Source organism: Ixodes scapularis, unplaced genomic scaffold (genome assembly GCF_016920785.2).
Source record: "Ixodes scapularis isolate PalLabHiFi unplaced genomic scaffold, ASM1692078v2 PGA_scaffold0__279_contigs__length_252992795, whole genome shotgun sequence".
Lineage (NCBI taxonomy): Eukaryota > Metazoa > Arthropoda > Arachnida > Ixodida > Ixodidae > Ixodes > Ixodes scapularis.
Window position 1 is genome coordinate 237,550,747 of NW_024609835.1, and position 20,170 is coordinate 237,570,916.

The 20,170-nt window shown below is 39.0% G+C and overlaps 1 protein-coding gene across 1 annotated transcript in view; it reads right to left on the reverse strand.

Annotated features, from left to right (window-relative positions):
• LOC8030370 (collagen alpha-1(I) chain) overlaps nt 1-19,968 on the reverse strand; it is a 140,267-nt gene extending 120,299 nt beyond the window's left edge. Inside the window, exons 1-6 of the mRNA XM_042294438.1 lie at nt 19,915-19,968; nt 10,214-10,258; nt 10,063-10,131; nt 9,005-9,103; nt 6,057-6,101; nt 1,593-1,646 (exon numbers count right to left, since the gene is read on the reverse strand). Of these exons, the coding sequence (XP_042150372.1) occupies nt 1,593-1,646; nt 6,057-6,101; nt 9,005-9,103; nt 10,063-10,131; nt 10,214-10,258; nt 19,915-19,968 (366 nt within the window). The remainder of the gene's footprint in view (nt 1-1,592; nt 1,647-6,056; nt 6,102-9,004; nt 9,104-10,062; nt 10,132-10,213; nt 10,259-19,914) is intronic.
• Nucleotides 19,969-20,170: the final 202 nt, after the last annotated feature.

Genomic DNA, 20,170 nt, shown 5'->3' on the forward strand with positions numbered 1-20,170 from the left:
AATGCGATGCGAATTTGTTCAGAATTGCATCAATATTAAAAAGAACTGCGTGACTGATAACAGTTTTAAAAGCTTTCTCTTTTTTCATTAATGCCTCTGGTTCCTATGACCCAAAATAGCTACACTAATATCGGCGAAGCGACCAATTCATGATCAACTGTGTTATCCCCATAGAAGGAAAAATCACGACAATTTTATATGAACACGTGGGATTCCAGCCTGAGTGCTCATTGGTTGTAGAAATAAAATCTGATTACAGATGAACAAACGTATAGTGTCTATGGAATTCTAGGCCTGACAAAAAAAGGCATTTCCTCAATAAAGAAAATGATAAGGGAAATTCAATCGATTGCATAACTCAATTAGTATCATAAAAAAATTGTTGGAGCGCTTCGAATATAAGATAAATTATTTGACCGTCGTGAAAAATTCGTTCCTCTTTCTGGAGCCCCATTTGGACGCAGGTATTAGAAAGAAAAGATAAAATAAATGATAAAAAGTGTGAGATTCTGTATCAAAGTGGTCGAAATAATTAAAACAATTTTTGGCAGTGTGTCAATAACTTCCAAAATAACTAACACATTGACCCTTTACGTAAAAAACACTACAATCGTAATCAAAATGTTTAGAATATATTGTTAGTGCAAAATGCATTAAACGATATTTTGTTTGCATACTTTCAGTTTAAAAGTTTATTATGTCATGCAGCTTTCAATGCATAAAACCTTCTTGTTCGAGGCCAAGGAAGTTATCGTCTTCCACGACAGGTGCCTCAATAAATTGCTAACCTGTGATTATGCAAACTTTAAGACTGATCAGATGCAACCATTCAAGAACATATCCGTGTATTCATGTAGCTAGCTTATCAACCACACCCTCTTTAAATTAACAATTTCAACGACTGGAGCCGTATAACGTCTTGCTTTATGGTTAAACATACACAACATGTATTTCTTTGACCATCTAAAGACGTCTGTAGTTGTTTACACTTCAAAACGCATCAAGTAATGCTTTTTATAAATTGCAGCACATGTTTTATCGACTACATTTTAAGCCTTCTCAGAATCTGAATGTTACTTTTTTTTTTTTTTGTTAGCGCTGCGTATGCACGTGTTTTAAGATAAGCTTTCTACAAAGCTTGATGTTATCAGCCGGCATTCTGCTAAGAGCTTTTTATCCACTCAGAGACTTTACGTACAGGGTTTCTTTCTTCGATTTTATTTCTACAATGTCTTGCAGACTTCGCGCTTTGTTTGCACGAGCCAGTAATGCATTTAAGGTGTCTCATGCACAGGTAAGGCGAGTAAAGATAAAAAAACGTCTCCCCACTTCACATCATTATTAAAGGGCTTATACTACTGAAGTGTGACTGCCACTTGCGTTCTGAAACGTGGTTATGTTTTTAGTCACAATATTCTGACTAAGAGAGACATACTTTTGAACATGTCCTATTTCTTTTGACGTGCCTGTACCTCCGTTAATACATCCTTGTACTACAACAGCTACCCGTTCCCAGAAAATAAATATCTGAAAGCTTGGGTCGTCTGACGGTAAAGTAAGTGGACAGTGGGTTTTCAAAGTTGCGCACTTACCGGCGGTCCAACTTCTCCGCTTTCCCCTCTCAGGCCTTGAAAACCTTGGGGCCCCTGTTAGAGGTTTACATAAAAAGGTTGATTCTCCCGCAATATAGAAAACGTTGCTCGTCACAATATGCTAAAATAAAAACTACGATTATCTTTTTGCTGCCTTTTGCCACATATTATAATAGAAATCACATTACCGTGTGAGTTATATAAATCAAACCCACTTTAAATAAATTTCAAAACTTGGTTTCACGTCCTGTGACATTGTAGTTAACCAAAAATGTACATTATGCGGTTAGATTTAACTTGTGAAAATGATAAAAAAAAATGCTTCACTTACAAGTTGCGAACACAAACAACAGTTTTATACAGACCGGCGCTGTAAAAGTGAAAAAGGTTGCTGTAGGTAATTGAGGCCGTTTTAGAGACACAAGGGAAAGAGAGCTAAGTGAGTATTTTTTTTCTCGCTTCTCTGGTACGTAAAAATTAAATTTCTTATATACCACAACGTTTTTTTTAAAATAATGATATGAAGAATGTTTAACCTCATGTCGGTATGTAGAATTTTAGTATTTTATTTTAACTTTTCTTTTTTCAATATGTCGAAAATAAAACCCACCATTTAGCGGCATCTACGTGGTAATGTAGCCTCGTAACAGGCGAAAGTGATTTTTTCTAATTTTTGCAATTGATTTAAGGTGGGTTCAACACATTCCACTTACGCCGACCGGTACTGCTTTCAGGAATGTTTTTTTTTTTTTTGCGACAAAATGTTCATTTGTGTCGACACAAACAAGATGAAAGCACTGATTTGCGAACCTTGAGGTAGCTAAATTCTTCGTTTGACCGAAATATGTTTTCTTTGTGCCGATAAGATTGTTTGTCACACGTGATGAAGCTGATGCTCCATCAAGCAGTATTTGAAATGTTTGCGAGAGCGAGTTAAATAGATGTACCCGACGTACATGCAAAACAATCCTTTGAATCGGGCCCAACCGCATGATACTCTAGAATTAAATATCTCAAAATATTTCAGAGCTATTGAAATTTAACCCGTAGAAAATTATTTAATAAACTGACCAACACCCGAGTGAACTAAAATGTTTCCTATGCCTTATTGTGAATATTTTAAATACTCATTCTTCTGACTAATTTGGTAACAGAACATTCTAAGCTTCCCCCATTCACGCATTTTAAATTACATGTATTCTAAATGCTCGTTTCTTACAACATACCCTTTTAAAAATTAGTTAGATTTGACACATATCAATTACGGTAATAAAGATATAGCATTGGCGAAAACTGTTCCTCTCAATAAAATGGATATGTGGGCTAGTTGGTACATGTTTAAGTTGTAAAACGCCTAAAAAACGAAGACACTCAGAAGAGACAGGACCAAGCGATAACTTACAACTGAACGTTTATTGAAACACACTTACTATTTGCACACGAATCCGTGCTCCCGACTCAAAAAAGGGAAACATTTTCCCAGTTAAGCGCACTGACGGTGCACTTACGCATCTATCCTCCCCCTTTACTCTTATGCAGTAGGCCTCAAAACAATTCTCTCTCAGTTTTGTATTTGAGTTTTCCAACTAGTTTTGTTCCGTCAAGGCTAGGCGCACAAAGAAACATATCACAATGAATTGCTCGATCACCCGATGAAACAAATATAGTAGGAAAGCTCAAAAACAAAACGGAGAAACAATTGTCTGAGGCCTACTGCACAAGAATAAAGGCCGATGACATTTGCGTAAGTGCACCGTTAGTGCACTTAACTGAGAAAGAGTTTGCGAGTTTGCCATTTTGTGTCGGGAGCCCGACTTTGTGTACAGATATTGAGTTTGTTTCAATAAACGTTCAGTTGTAAGTTAGCACTTGGTCCTGTCTCATCTTCTTTCTGTCTTCGTTTTTTGGTCACTTTACAAGTTAAACATGCTCCACTCAACTTCATATTTCAGTTGAAGAAAATGTTTTGTTCTTGATTCTAGGTCTGATAGAGTAAGGGCATGCATAAGAGCGCTGAGCGAACTGCGCGGACGAAGTGATTGAACATGGTTCCCATCCGTTCACCTATACTGGGTGAACTGATACCCCAAACATTTTTCATTTTCTCATATGGTGACTGCCTTGGCCTTCCTTTTTGAAAATAACTAGAGGGGTTATTTCCAAGTCTACGACATTACTGTTTGAAGACGGGAGAATAGCTGCTCCATTACTCTGGATCACCAAGACTTTAAAGTAACCACTTTGTTATTTTGACGTCTTTAGTCAAAACCATAATAATAATAAAAAAAAACGCGATATGTTGACTGGTATTTTACCCACGACTTGTCAAAAGAGGCACCGCCGGCCTTCCGATGTGCCGTACTCCGAAATACCGACTTACGGCACACACAGCTATAACCTTATTTTGGTACTGAAGTCTCCGGAGTTGAGAATAAACATTCAGGTACCTTACTAATATATTGTAATGGCACACATATATCACAACTGTCATCCCCATGGTATAGTTCTTTTGTTATTTGTCTGCGTAGACAAAGCGTATGCGCTTGTGCTCCCATGCTTCTTGGTCTCCTTCATGATACATATTACAATTAAAGTGTGAGGTTATGTAGCATGCCTGCATACGTTTAACTTGAATGAACGAACTCAACAAGTCAAATAATTTACTCGCGCGTTTGTCTTAGGATCACCACACCTAACCGCAATAGACAATTTCAAACTGCGGGACCTGTCTGCGGAAGTTGAGGAAACGCATAATAGAACAGCGCAATTGCTTGTTTGGTGTTCGCGCTGGATGCGTGGCGTCTGCCAAACGTTCCTCTTTTACTCTTTCTAGAAGTTTCTTTTCGGGCGTATGCGGTATTGATTGGCAGATTTTGCTGGGTTTTGAGAAACTATTTTAAGCCAATTGAGTTAAATATAGCTGAGCGCATATTGAAACATTGGGGATACGCGAGCTTCTCGGTTCCCTTTTATCCCTACTGACACGCGATATACTTTTTCTCAAGCAATGCCATACCAGTCGGAAAAAAAAATCACATTGATTTTACACATGCCAAAATAACAAACTATATACGAGGGGTGATCAAAAAGTTCCGGGACTGATTTTGTAGCGTAGAAAGTAAGGACAGTGCAGGGATGCGCGCGCAGCAGTCAAAGTAAAGAACCTTCGTATCTCGTTATACCAAAGGGCGTCGCTCTGTGAACATTTGGAGCTGCGCTACACTAGTTTGTTTGACCACATGCACGAGCATGGTGGCGATCTTTGCATACACTGCGAACCAAACCGAGAACGAAGATCAGTTTTACGTCAAGCTGAGCAAACATAAAACAGAGACCTTTTAAATGATTTGGAAGGCTTACGTCAAAAGGCAGTGAGGTGCGTGAGGTATTTTATGCGGAACTCGCGCCTCAAGAATAGCAGTATGTCACCGAAGTCAAGGAGAGGTCGGCTAAAGTCTCCCTACTGCCCTTCGTCTTCCAGCAATGTTCTGCCGTTCCTGAAGCGCATCACTGTACTGCCCTCTCTTTTTACGCTACAAAATCAGTCCCGGAACTTCGTGATCACACCTCGTACTTCCATCTTTACGTTGCTGTCCAAATAACTAAATAATTATTTTAGCAGAAGACTCGAGAAACAAGTTACTTTAACAAATAATATTGATTTGAAGGTAAACGTTCGACAGCCCTCTGCCTGGTTAGGAATAGACATGAAGCGAAAAGTAGGGGCTCTAACCAAAAATTTCATCGGGTAAATGTTTATTAAATTTTTGGTTAGAGTCCCTATTTTTCGCTTCACAAATAATATCAAAAGAACAATACATATAGTTTAAAGGCGGACACGCAAATAACACCAAGAAAACTATCTGCGTTTTTTTTTTTAAGTAATATTATGAACGTGAATATAGAGCCTCGAGTATGTCTGACGACGGCTGTCCAGAGAGTATCTTGTCCAGCTAGTCCGACCAGTTGTTTTTGAGTATGTATTATATTATGCTCCCAATAAATTATTTTGTGATTGGATGTCGTTCATCCTATTTGTGTTTCTTTTCTGACTGATGTTTCTTTTTATCTCCAGCTTTCCTGACGTTGCCTTGGTGTGAATCATGCATCAGGCAAACAATTCATGAAGTAATAAAAGTGACCAGATGTAAATTTGAAAACGGTTCTTCGAAAATGTAAGAACTGTTTGCCAACGCGGAGAGATATATCAGTGACTAAAAAAAAAAAAACACACACACACACACAAACAAAAAACAAGAGTATTATCGGTAGCTAATACAAAATATTTGAGGGGATCTGACTTTAACTTCTTAATTAAGCTACCTGTAGTATGACATCATTCAATTTGCTGCGAAGAATATATTCAGTATTTGCTGATATTTCACACACGTAGCTACGAGATAATTAAACAATGCATAAAAAATTCAACTTTGTTTTGTTAATTTCATAATACTCAGGTCTTACGAGAGGTCCTGGTGGTCCTGGTGAGCCTCGTGGACCGATGGGGCCCTGCGGGCAAAAAAATAAGCAAACAAACGGGACACTTATGTGAGGGGTTTTCGTTGGCCGCCACCGCTCAGTGAGCATAAGAAATGGTCCGTACGATGTTCGCTCGAGGGTGGACTCACCTTGAACCCAGAAAAAGTATGCTCCCTCAAAATTCATGAGTGCACACATGCCATTACCTAATTTTTCAAAAAAAAAAAAAAAAGTGCATAATTAGCGCGAACACATAAGCACTACGGCGGAAGGCGGAGACTAGTGCGCCGGTAGTGCAAGCGCATCACCGCCGGTGGGGACTATATTGAAAAGTTGTGTGCTCCTGGGAAAAAGAAGATTTCAAACTTTCAATCGAATGTAACATCTTTCAATTCCATCACTGAATGAAGAAGTTACAGCTAGGAGGCAACAATTATTGATAACCTTAGTATTTTGTTTATACGACCGTAATGAAAGCTTGAATCTAGTCAAATTTGCGTTGTAAAACAGCAAGCGTGGTTTAAAAGTAAAATGCATTTTACTCTACATCACGCACCAATTCGCTAATATCTAAGATTGCCAGTTACTTAAAATATTCATATTAGGCAGTAGTCAATACTGTACCGTGTGTTGACCAGAATAGAACCTATGCGAGGAAGCAGTCACAAAAGAAAGTGACAAGATTCAAGCTTTATAGGCGGTTATGCAAAGATAATACTATATTTTTTGTTTATATTTTCTAACAAGCCCTGCTACTAATTAAAATAGGGGTTTTGAGAAGGTCGCTTTGAAATTCGCTAGATTTTTTACTCTTTAATTAAAATGTACACAACGCATTTTATTCCAACGATTTATATTGTATTTGTGTTCAATAAAGATAACGAAGTTCTATTTTTCCGGTCATATGTCAAGGTAATTAAAATATTCCAAGTAGATCACAGATAAAAACTGACTGAACTTTGGCAAAACGCATCAAAGGGGCACAGTTAAAAATTTTTAAAGACTTAAAATGATTTTTTTTACGATTAATCAAGCATAAATTTATTTTTAGATTATAAAAAAAATAACACTCCTAGTGAAATATTTAGAGAAGCAAACAAAACATTGTGTGGTAAAACAAGCGATTCTTGACAGATGGCAGAAAACACCAGTCCCTTTGATGATTTCTGGCAAAGTTTGGCAATGTTTTACGTGTTATTTACTTAAAATAGTATAATGACGTTGACATCAACAGTAAGCTGAAACTTAGTAATTTTTCTTAAAATAGAAATTTAATATGATATGTTTAACGTTGCATATATTTGAATACGAAAATCCAAAAATTTTTAAACCCATTTTTTTAAAGCCGCATGTTTTTTAGCTTTGTCTTTCTATTAATAGCAAGGTACGATAGTAATTTATAAAAAAAATACGAAAAAAAAGTATTTCTTACATATTTCCGGCATTAAGCTTTAATGTCGTCACTTCGTTCTGACTGCGTCTTCTTATAGATGCTATCCTGGTCAACACCTCGGTATGCAATAGTTAATGACTTAACATTAATACTTTAAGCAACATGTAAAGCTTAAAGATAAGTGATAAGTGTGTAATGCTTAGTAAAGGGCGCTTTACTCCGCAACAAGGCTTGCCGCTTTACAACGCACATCTGACAAGATTTAAGCTTTAATGGCGGTGATATTTTCACGAATGACAATTGATGAGGCGGCGAATAACTGGAGAAACTAAACGTTTAATGGGGCATGCTTGTGCCCAAAACAACATAGAAGAGGGTAAGCGTCGCAGGCGTCGATGTAGGCGAAACACCAGGATCGAGCGCTGGGGCGAGACTGACTCTAGCCTGCCACGCGGAGTCCCTCATGTACACGCGTGAGCTTCTTGAAAAAGCGGCGCGTAGAAGGTTCGGCGCGTAGAATATTATAACCTCGAATAAGCAACAGGGTTCTCGAATTTACCAGAACGCAACATTTACAGAAGTAACAAAAAGACGCCTCCGCCCCATGCATTGAACCTCAAGCCCTTTGCGTAGGAGCCGGGAACTATAACCAGTCGATTTTTTTTGTTGGCGATAACCATTCGGCCACGGGTGCGCTTGATCGGAGACGCGCGCGGAAATATAAACAAAATGGAATATTTTTTTATTTCTATTTTTTAATAAAGCACTATTATATACCTTGCAACCAGTAAAAAGAAAAGCAAATAAGAATGGGGTTTTTGAGAAAATCGACTTCAAATTTACTACATTTTCGAAACATGCGTTCATTCAATAATATGTGATAAATTTTATTTTGAAGTTACATATTGAACTTGTATTTATTGTAAATATCTCGATGTGAGCTTTTGGAGACGCAATTAAAATATCTTAAATACGTCACACGCAACAGCTTGCAAAACTTTGCCAAAGATCATCAAAGCAACACAATTCGACATTAAAAAATTAAAAATAAAAAGCTTTTAAAATACATTGGGCATAATCAAACATATTTCGTTAGTGTAGCGAGAAAGACCTACAGTTTGGAGGTGGCAGAATAGCGAGGGGTCAAACATGTGATCCCCGGCAAGCGGGAGGAACAGTTTTCAGCTTAGCCGCTTCAATGGTCAGTAAATTTAAAACAAAACAAAAATCCGCCAAGGTTGCGGTTTGCGCTCTGCTTCATTTTAAAAATAAACCAAATCGTTAATGTTTAGGATAAAATTATAAATTCGACCCCAAAACCGTGCCTGAATTGAAAATAAAATAACCATATTGTTTTTTTTTTGTTTTTTTTTGTGTTTTTTTTTGCCCAAGCTTCGGTTCGTGCAGTTAGCATAAAGTAAGCTGAGTGGCTGAAGGCGCAGGCAAATGCGTCAGGGCTGCATAGCATTGGCATCCGTCGATCGACTTGTACATTTGAAGAACCTTGCACAATTTCAGGCGTGTTCAATGGCTTTCTCACCACAGAAGCCTGCATGAACTGGAAGGCGTCGGGAGCGGGACCCTTGTCCCCCGTGAGTCCCCCTTGCTGAAGCGACAGCTGATGGAACCACTGGGACAGCTGAAGAGGAGCAGGCGTTTACATACATACACGCTCGTTCCCTACAAGATATTACATCCGGTGAAAAATATACTACAAGGGATGTTAAAGAGATTGGTTCTTCGAGTAGAATTGCACCAGAGGGAGAGGAGAATCAGAAATGTCTCAAAATTCTGGTCTAAACGAGACCCAAACTTCAAAGAAACAAAAGTAATCGCTTAGAATACTTGGTCTCTGCTGCACATTGAGTAGGTTTTCATTTTCGTCAACCAACAAGATTTTGTGAAATATTTCGCGTCGTAATTTTCAATTTAAGTAGTTTCACACAGTGCACGCGTCTCTGTGTTGCGCATGATGAAAGCAAAAATGCTTGGACAAGGAATGAATAATTTAAACCCGTAAAATAACTTGGACTAAATGTATCAGTAGCCTAAACAGATAAAACATTGTAATCGTTGAGTATTTTTATACCGTCTGAACATTTTGAAGGAATATCATTAAAACGAGTAAAATAATTAAAGGATAGAAAGCATTGCCTTTCTCCTAAGACAGCGTATGCCAATATGAGCTCACGCAAACCTACAACTTAATGACTTCCCTATAGCAAGACAACAGGACTAATTTCTCCGAGGCTTGGAAATATGCACCTTCCGACTGCCGCGCTTGTACATAATGTTCCGTTCCCGCTGTGAACGTCTTACCACCAGATAAAACTCCCTCAGGGTTAAAGCAGATATTCAAAGACGTGGGACGGGGTACACCGACAAGCAACATGAACGACAACACTCTATCTCGCTTTCTGCTACGACTGCTGTCCCCCCAATTTCCATTAGCTCTCAATTTGTAAAATAGTTCAGAGACTGGAACCTAGGCTCGGAGCTCCAGTTCTAGCTTGCACCAGCGCGTCTTTCAGGCCTGTCAGGTGCGCAAACTAAGCATGGCTGGCTGTTGGTGCCCGCATTGTTCTCGCTGGTACGTACGTCGCCAGGGGGACCAGGAAGCCCCGGAGTTCCTGGGATACCGTGGCCGCCTGGTTCTCCTGGAACACCCTGAGCAGAGGGAAACAAGGCTCTCGTCATTCACACTCCACGGAAATCCCTTTCGGAGAGGTGGAAAGAGCGTCTCCCTCACGCGATCGCCCGGCCTTCCTGGAGTGCCGTGGTCGCCAGGAGAACCCTGTAACGAGGTGAGCAACGTGTTAGGAAACCACGCAGCGAGGCCGCTTGATTAAATAAAACAGTCAATTAGTCAAAATGTGCAATGACATTCGGTAGCCAATTCTCCCAGACTTTCTCTCGCTTGACTAATAATCTGAAATTTTGTTTTTTTTACTAAAACGGTGTTGTCTCAATGCAAGTTGTTTCCAATACATTTTTATATTAGTTAAAGTGCTACACAAATTTATGAAGTTATTCCAAACGGAACGGAATCCCACAGTTTTAACACGATAGCGTTTAGGAACTCGTGTCGCAAAAGAATCTTGAGTCGGCGCCGGCGTCGGTGAGACCAAAAAATCCCATACTGCAACGCGCGCAGCCACGTGTGACGTCACACGTAGCTGAGACGTCATTTTCCCGCGAAATTGAGCGTAAAATGTTCCCGCCAAACTTACCGGAAAATTTTTCCGCAAAGTTTAGTGGAATATTCTCCCAGCAAACTTGGCAGAAAAATTTTAATAAAAACACTCGACGTCATGTCACGTCACGTGACACGTGCCGCTACCGACTAGACCACGCACACATGCTTGCTCAGCTTGGGAACGAGCGCGGGTTCAATTAGAAGGTTTTGTAATGGGGCCCAAAAGTGCTATCGTGTTCCACCCTTAAAGGCGAAGCGTAAGCGTATCCCAATATTTTTTTTTTTTTTTGAATGAATATGGCTTGAGAGTGACAGGTATGTATTTCTTTTTTTTAAATGAAGAAATGAGTATAGGGCCAAACTATTTTTTCCTTTTTTGTTTGAGGGTAACTAAGCGCATTACTTCCCGAGATATCGAGCATGAGAACACTGAAACGAAGAACGCCTCAGACTTCACGAGTGCATGCTTTAGTGAGACCCACATTTCACTAGTAATTTCAGCTGCAAAAGAGAAAAAAAGCTCATTGTTCCTTACATAGCGTCGTTCTAAACTTTGTAATTTCCGATCGATTATCCACTGGGCCATAATTAGAGCCAAAGTAATGTATATTTTTTAACATACTGAAGAACTTGAATGCCAGAAACATATGAGCGATGATGTGAAAGAAATAAAGGCCAAACAAGTGGATCTTCAGGGAAGCTTTGATGGAATCAACAAAATAATCGGACAAATAGAAGGCGAATCGGGAAAGGTACAAGGAAACAAAGAAGCAATCGGCAAATTAAGGACTACGGTAAGGCAATTACAAGATACTGTAAAAATTTATCAAGAAACACTCGGGAATATTGAAACATAGGTCCAGGGAAAATAACTTGATTGTTTTTGACGTTCCCGAGCCCGAAAGAAAAAATAGCGACGGTGTACGGACCAAAGTGCTTTCTCGGCTCTTTCGAGACCGCTTCGATGTAAAAATCGAGACAGTAGAGCGAATACATAAACTAAGAAAAAAAAAAGTAAAAAAAAAAAAAGAAATCTGATTGACTGATAATAATAAACTTCAGTGACTATAATAAAAAAAATAGTGGTTTTCAAAAACTGTAATAAACTTAAAGGGTCTGACATCTCGATTCGAAACGATGAATCACAGGCGACCCTCAGTAAACGTAGAATCCTAAGGGAAAACACGCTCACCGAGAAAGCCACCGGACCCTTAGTTAAGTGTTTGGACGTCAAAGTTAAGGTTGATAACGATTTATTCGTATGGGATGATGACACAGCCAGTCAACAAATTTGAGAGATAAGGCGCGAGGCTAAAACCAGGGACCCAAGCCTGGAATGTAACAACCATGCAACTCAAAATTATCAATCTCAACACTAGAAGTCTGGTTAAGAAAACTAATGAATTAGAACACATCCTTGTGCTATCTAATCCGTATGTTATAGTTGTAACGGAAACTTGATTTAACGCAGACATAAAGGACGACAAAATACTACCCCCGCGTACAAAATGACGCGTGAAGACAACCAATGCAACTTCTCCAACTCCTCAAGGAGCCGTGAGGAGTTGCTCCAATTTTAACAAAGTCGGTGACGCGTCTTGTGATGTCGGACCTTCCGAATGCACAAAGTGTATGGTTGAAAATTACTTTCTGTGGCAAGCAATACGTGACAAGAGCTTTCTACAGACCTGTTGAAACTCCATGGTCTATCCTGAAAACTATTTACTATTTTGCTGTAAGAAACTTAAAACTTGCTGGCAATTTTAGCTTGCTTAAAATATATTGGAACGACCTTGAGGTCGGTAACGCAGACGTGAGACAATCTGAATTACTTTTTGATAGGTCGTTTAACTTGAATCTAACACAACTGGCAAGCGGGACTTCCAGAAGCGGGGAACACGGCAGGCTCAATGCTGGACTTGATATTTGTCGGTAGAAATTTGTGTGGCAATATTGTGTCTGTCAATCAGGGTATTTCAGACCACAATCTGGTTCTGATGACTTGCAATATTGTTTCATCATTGGTGGCCCAAAGAGTCTGGTTGTTTGTGTGAATAATTTCAGCAACGCTGACGACGTCGATATCTTTGACCATTTAGAATTGCCAGTGCTTGAAGTCGATGGCGCAGGTGAGTTAAATGATTTGTGGTGCCAGTTTAAAAACAGGGTCAACAAATTCTGGAGCGATGTATTCCCCCCCCCCCCCCCCCCCCGAAAAAAAACGCACATATATAAGCAACGCCATTACATTACAAGGGAGGTGACTCAACTACAGCGTAAAATAAAGCGAAAGCGAAAGCAGAAACATACAAACAAATGTGACATTTCTCGTCTTTCAGAAGAACTAAAATGCAAGTTAAACGAGTCCAGAAACAACTATTTATATTTCAGGGTACCATATTTTCTAAAGACAGCTCACCGGAAACTCCTGAGGTAATAAAAAATAATTTGATGACCTAGTTGATTAAACATAACCTTTAGGGTTCTGTGTTTTCGGATAAATTTGAAAGAAAAAATCCGAACAACACTCGCCGGTAAATTTTTCGTCAATTCAGATTTATTCGAAAAACTCCGAATTTCGAGGGGACAGAGACAAAACAAACAGCAAAAAAGACGCAGGTTTACAACTGAACATCTTAAGAGCACAAGGTGTGTGGTCCTGAGAAGTTTCCACTTTAGTTTACTTTGAGATCAAGAACTACTGACAAAAGTGAGTTGCCTTTTAGCATGTCGAGGTTCCTTCGGGACAGCGGATGATGATAGTCTGACCTTATTTATTTTGTTTCTGATTTTACGCACTAATAAAAAATTAGAATTTCAAAAAATTGGGAATCTAACAAAAATAATCTCCAAGAAACCCGGATCCCCAGCGAAAAATAAACTCCGAAAAACAGCTTCCGAATTTCACGAGAAATACTCTCCGAAAAACAAGGAATCCTAAACAATAGTACACAAAATAAGCGCAAAGGACGGACACAGGAAGGAGATGTAGACGGGACAGAGCGCTTTGTCCTGTTTATTCCTTCTATGCTACTGCAAATTTAGGCACGAAGGGTAACTTATTTACTTCGATCAATGCCAAACATTACTATTACGGAACAGGGAGCGCTTGCGCTACTGTTAAACATTGATTCTAGAAGTCTCCGGGTCCTAATACTATTCTTGTCAAATTTTAGAAAGAATATGCCAATTGGGTTTCTAAATATCTTAGCATTATTAAACGGGTCTCTCTAAACCAACGTTATATCCCCGCGGACTGGCTGTGTACAAGGGTTGTTGCTATTCATACATCCGGAGAGAAACATTACTAAAAAAAACTACAGGCCAATTTCAATAACATGCACATCCTGCACGCTTTTTGAGCATATAATTTATAAAAGCGTTTACGACTGCTTTGAGAGCTCCAAAATCTTTTATAAAAATCAACTTGGCTTTTCCACAATAACAAATTTACTTGAGGCGTTTCATGATGTTTCATGTTCGTCAAACGTAAGAGGACAAATATACGCGATTTGTTTAGATATATCTAAAGTGCCCAATCGGGCGTCTCATGAAGGTCTTATCAAATAGTACCGCACTCTAATTAGTCAATAGGACGGTAAACTTCCATTTTCAAATATGTTATTATTTATTTTTAAACGTCTTAAAAATGAAAATAAGCATGTAGCTTCGCTGCCTTTCCTCTTGAGGAATTCGCAGGCACCTGTTTTTACTCAATATAATAATTTTATAACCACAAGCAGTGTGTGTTTGCACATCGAACAGCAATCTTGATCCATATTGTCTACTAGAGCGCAACTACCTTGCGCATCAGACAATAGCAATAGCAACAAGGACAATAGCAACAATGTAAGAGTTTGCTCCTTCTTGCTGTCAGTGACCAGCATGAAAGAGTAAATAGATCTGACAACAGCGCTGGGTGACAGTCGGATGATAGCAAAATATATTTGATAAATAAGTACTTTCATACTCCTCACCTTTAAAAGGATAACATCTAAAGGTGTATAGTTCGCGAATATGAGTACAGCAAGCACGGTAGTCGTATAGCCCAAAGCACTACCAGGCACCCCTTCCCTTCTTTATTTAACTGGTTCCCAATCGCACTCTATCTACAGCGTTGAGCATTTTTAAAGATTCAAGGTTATTTCTTATGAGTTTAGTGTCCTTGGTTCGCAATTTGGAAAGCCTGCTCCATTCATATTATGCGGTTCGAGTGCGTCCTGGTGGAATACCTTATCACGTTATGGCCGGACCTCCAATATATTGAGATTGGCGCGCCACAATAAATGAAAACCATGAATCATATAAAATACAAACACTCCGTAAAAAAATAGAATATTGCAACAAATGAAAACAGCAAAGGGATGTGAAAGTGAAAATAAACGTTAAATGATGTGAACTTGTGCCTACATATTTAAACAAAAAGGAACCATATATTTTGCGACGGCGAGGAAAGAGCTACTGACCTAAAGCAGACAGTTTTCATTTCTTTTATACAATTTTCAAGTTCAGGAACGTTCCACACCGGAACACGCGATAAAAATTGAGAGTGAGATCGTGTATCACTACCGCGTGGTGCACGTTAAAAACGCCAGGCTAGAGGTTGTACTGTACTGGCTAAATTGCTCATCTACAGCGAGTGACTCGTCTCAACTTTGAAATGGCTGACCAACTACACGCTGTATAAATATCCACATTACCATAATGATTATATATAACTGAGAATGAGCTTAAACTGTCCAGTGGAGTACAAAGTTATAAAAGAAAAAAAAAGAAACAGGTCGAGCTGGGTTGGAACCCAGTTTCTCTGCGTGACAGCCACGTGCGTTACCACCTCCACCACGCAAGCGCCACTATCAGCTCGAAGATGTTTAAAGTGACTTAGCTGCACAAGCAAGCTCGGAGCCGAAATGATTTTAGAAATCGTGCACTGGAGAGGAAAAATTGTCCGTGGCTCGTAATTTTATTTGAATCTTAATTCACGAAGTCAATAAAACCGTTATTTCAATGAATACAAGTATGTTTATATTATACAAGTTTCTACGTTGCTAGAAAAAAAAAAAAGATAAAAAGCTCATTACGTTGTGTCGTTTACCAGCAGTCTCGGTTTTTTTTTTCCAACCATGTGCAATGTACACCAGCTCGTTTGCGCCCTTACATTTTGTTCATTATATGCCATACGCTTCTTTCACATGATGTTATGGAATATGGTTCACATCGCAAAAAGTGTCAGGATTATTTGGGGAGATGGCGGGGAGGGGAGGGCGATATTTTTCCCCCTTGCCTATATTGTTTCCATAAAATTTTAGAAATATCTGAAAAGGCAGGGGATCGCCCCCCCCCCCCCCCTTTTTTTTTTCTCTTCTGACGCCACTTTATGCGGGTCTGCAAAGGACGTTATTCTTATACAGCAATATTCAGAACAAGGGTAAGGAAGGAAAGGGAAGCATGTAAACAAGCTAATTGATTCTCAAGAAAAGCGTTCAAATAATAATGATAATAATAATAATAGTTTTATTTTCACACACATTGGAATTCAGTATTAAATGCGAGCATATTAAAGCCTGCAGAGGGCTTGTATGATGACGCCCATAAAAAATTCAAAAGAACCTTGTCGTGATTCCACAATGTAAGACAAAAAGTCAAACTATAAAACAGAAAAAAACACAAAGAAAGAAAAAAGCACGAAAAGCGTTAACAAAAGTTATGAAAAAAGAAAAAAAAAACACAAAAAAAAAACACGAAAAGCGTTAAGCTAAAACAAAGTAAGAGGGGGAAAAAGGCGAAACTAAGTTAAAATTAACTTGGCTAATTACAGTTCAAGTTCGAAGCATTCACACACAGCAAGAAATGCTAGATGAAATTAAAGTTGGTGCACCTGAGTTCTTTCTTGAGTTGTTTCAGTGATGTAATGTCAACAAAAGTGTCAGGGAGGGCGTTGAACAAACACGGAACGTAGTAATCCCGAGTGCATTTACCGTACCTGGTTGAACAAATTGGCACTACAAAACGAGGAACGTGACGAAGTATTCGGGAAGACTTAAATGGTGCTTTAAACTCATTTTTCTAAAAAACTACGGAGCACTACCGTTTGTATAAAAAGAGAACGCAGATTAGGCAATTGAAGACTTCGAAAAATTTCACTGTTGCTGGAAAAGCTAGAATTATATGCAACGCTTGTCAGGATTCCTTTCAATGAAGAATTAACTTTGGGCTGCCAACGACCAGAACAGTCACCAAGCACCGTAACACCGTATCGAACGATACTGTAAGCAAGCGCATGGACGATTATTATTCTGATACCGACTGGCATAAAACATTTAGTATGATAAAGCATACAAGACACAATTCGCAATTTGCAACAAATATATGTCATATGTGTGTTCCCAGAGATTTCAAAATCGAAATGTACACCTAAGTATTTCACGTGATCGACAGACTCGATTGGTACACACTTGCATTGAGCACAACTGGAAGGGTGAAGCAAACACTTTACTCGAGCCTGGCGTCTTTGAGGGAGTTGTGAAAACATACCACCTTTGTTTTAGAGCGGTTTATGTCTAGGAGGTTATCACCGAACCAATTCATTATATGAGAGGCGTTTATTTCGAGTGTGTGGAGTGAGTCAGAAAAATTAATATGACGTGACACAAGGAGAGTGTGATTGGCATATTGGTACATTTTACACCGTTGATAACCTGGGCCATGTCGTTCACAAAAATACTGAAAAGTAGAGGAGAAAGAAAAGAACCCTGAGGCACTCCCGATAGTAAAGAAAGCCGAGAACTTTTAAAGTTTCTAATTAGCACAAACTGGGACCTTTTGGATAGAAAGTGTTTTAGTAAAGAATAAAATGGGCCGTGAAAACCAAGGTGATATAATTTTGCTAGGAGCAACTGATGGCTGACAGTGTCGAAAGCTTTGGACACATCAAGAAAAAGAGCAAATGCAAACATATCAATTTCGAATGTTTAATACATGCAACCAGAAAATCATCAAGGGCCGGTTGCGTGCCTCTCCCGGTAATGAATTCGTACTGAGTAGATGAAAATATTTCGTTCTTATCTAAAAAACTGCTCGTCGTCAGAAAGAGATGTTTCTCGAGGATTTGTCCTAAAATAGTTAGAATCGAAATAGGGCGATAATTTGCAACATTGGATCGTTCTCCTCCTTTGAAAAGTGGCCATACAATAGCAGCCTTGAGCTCATCAGGTATGCTGCCAGACGTAATGAAGCCGTTCAGCATAGCGAGCAGAACGTTCTGAATATATGTGAAATTTCTCTGAAGATCATAGGCTTGAATACCATCAATACCGGGAGATTTGCTGGCTTTGAAACTATATAAAAGGGAGTACAGATCCTTCTCGTCCAAGCAAGGAAGGAAAGCTGACGCCAAAAATTCATTCTTTAGTGTGCATGAGTTAACAACACTGGTTCTTGCCACGCCAGAGTATTTAGCAAAGAAGTCGTCTGCTAATTCTGACGTAAGTGACGCAAAATTTCATTCGAGGGGCTGGTCAATAGAATTTCCAGAATTAGTGCCTCGGAATTGATTAATCACTGACCATGTTTTGGCTGAACTAAATCTGAATTTTTTAAATGGTGATATAAAAAACTGCCTCTTCGCAAAACAAATGGCAGCGTTTATTTTATTTCTTAACTGCCCGAATTCATTTTTTAAATATTGGTTGTTTGGAAATCAGCGACACCGACTCCACAGGACCTATTTTTCTCAATCATCTTAAGTATATTATTGTTTAGCCATTTATGATGAGGTCTCCGCTTTTTCAAAGTAACAGTTATACTGGCAGCAACAGTAAGCAAGCGAAATACTTGAACAAAACTTGAGTATAGATCAGTGTTATTAACTGTACCTAAAAAGGCCTGCCAGTCATGAGAGGAAACTGACTTGTCGAAAACAACATTATCAATAATTTGGGCTTGTCTTAAACTTTCGCATTTAGAGTTTGACGCCACTGTGTCTGTTAGTTGACACCCCCCGAAGTAGTGATCTGCTAGTTTTTTCTTGAATCACAGCAGATTCCACATAGACACCTGGTGATCGTGTTAAAATATGGTCAATGCAGGGAGTGACAACTTTGTTCCTAAAATTTCTTCTCGGGTCGAGGCATCAACAAAGCATTCTAAGCCAAAGTTCGGCAAAATGTTAAGATAGTCGCATACTGCGTTCATTGTGTCTATATTGAAGTCACCCACCAAACAAAGTTGCTGTATGGAAGATAATGTGGAGAGAGTTGCCTGCAGCTCATTTAGAAACATCCGAACATTTTCTGAAAGAGGCCTGTAGAAACATAACGAAGAAAGTGAGAAGGTAAAATTGTCAAGTTTGATCGATAAATTTTTGACGTGATAAAACTGTAGATTAAGGGGAGAAACTTGCCACATTTGATGCACAAAAACCGAAATGATTCCGGCCCTACGATATGAACGCGTGAAACAAACGTTGTTGTAGTCTTTGAGAGTGAATTGATAAAGTATAGAGTCCGAGACAATAAATTCCGTAAGTATAAATGCATCGACACGAAACATCATATTTTGTACCATTATGAAAAAATTATCCCAATATTTTCGAAGGTTCCGGATATTAACATGCAAGCATGTAAAAGTCGCACGTCTTGGTTTATCTAGCAAGGTTTGAAAAGTCGAAAAATTATTACACTGAGAAAAGGTGGCTCTTATAGCTTAAACGATTTTTGCAATGTCGCCTACAGAGCTGATCCGTAGGAGAGGTAAGCCTTCACTCATTTTTAATAATAATATTAATACTACTACTACTAATAATATTATCACCACTACTACTACTACCAATATTAATGTGGTTATTGCACATATATAAAACAACACCGCAGATAAAGGGGTCCATGCAAGCTAAAGGAGACTTGTGGGACAGGACCCGGCAAGTGGAACGACAAAATACATAATAATGTTAACAGCACTGTAACTAACACCAAGGAAGACAGTTCGAAAACAATAAAAACGTAATCCTACAATCTCAGATCTGACGGCAATTGTTTTAATTTCGTAATAGAATTGGCCTCGTAGATATCATCAGGTAATAATAATAATTATAACAATAATAACAACAACAATTATTTATTTGGACCCCTCGCGTTACGAATGGGAGGGGCGAAGGGTAAACAAATTTTACATAACAGGGTTCCACCATCATTGTATAGGCCCAAAACCAAAAAAACACAACACAAAGAACAAACGCAAAAAACCTGAACGCTCACCCTTGGGCCGGGCACAGCGATCACAGGGTACTCGGGCGTTACTTCTGGAGACATCGGTGCGTACGATGGCTGCGGGGGGGAACACACATATCAGAGAAAAAGTCGTAAGGGTGTAGGCGAGCTGGTGAATATTGCCCATGTTGAAATAACCTGAGACTGGGGTAGAGAAGAAGCATCAAATCGTAGAAGGGACATAAAATAGACAGGACGTTGAGACGTCGTCCTGTCTATTTTCTGTCCCTTCTACGATTTGATG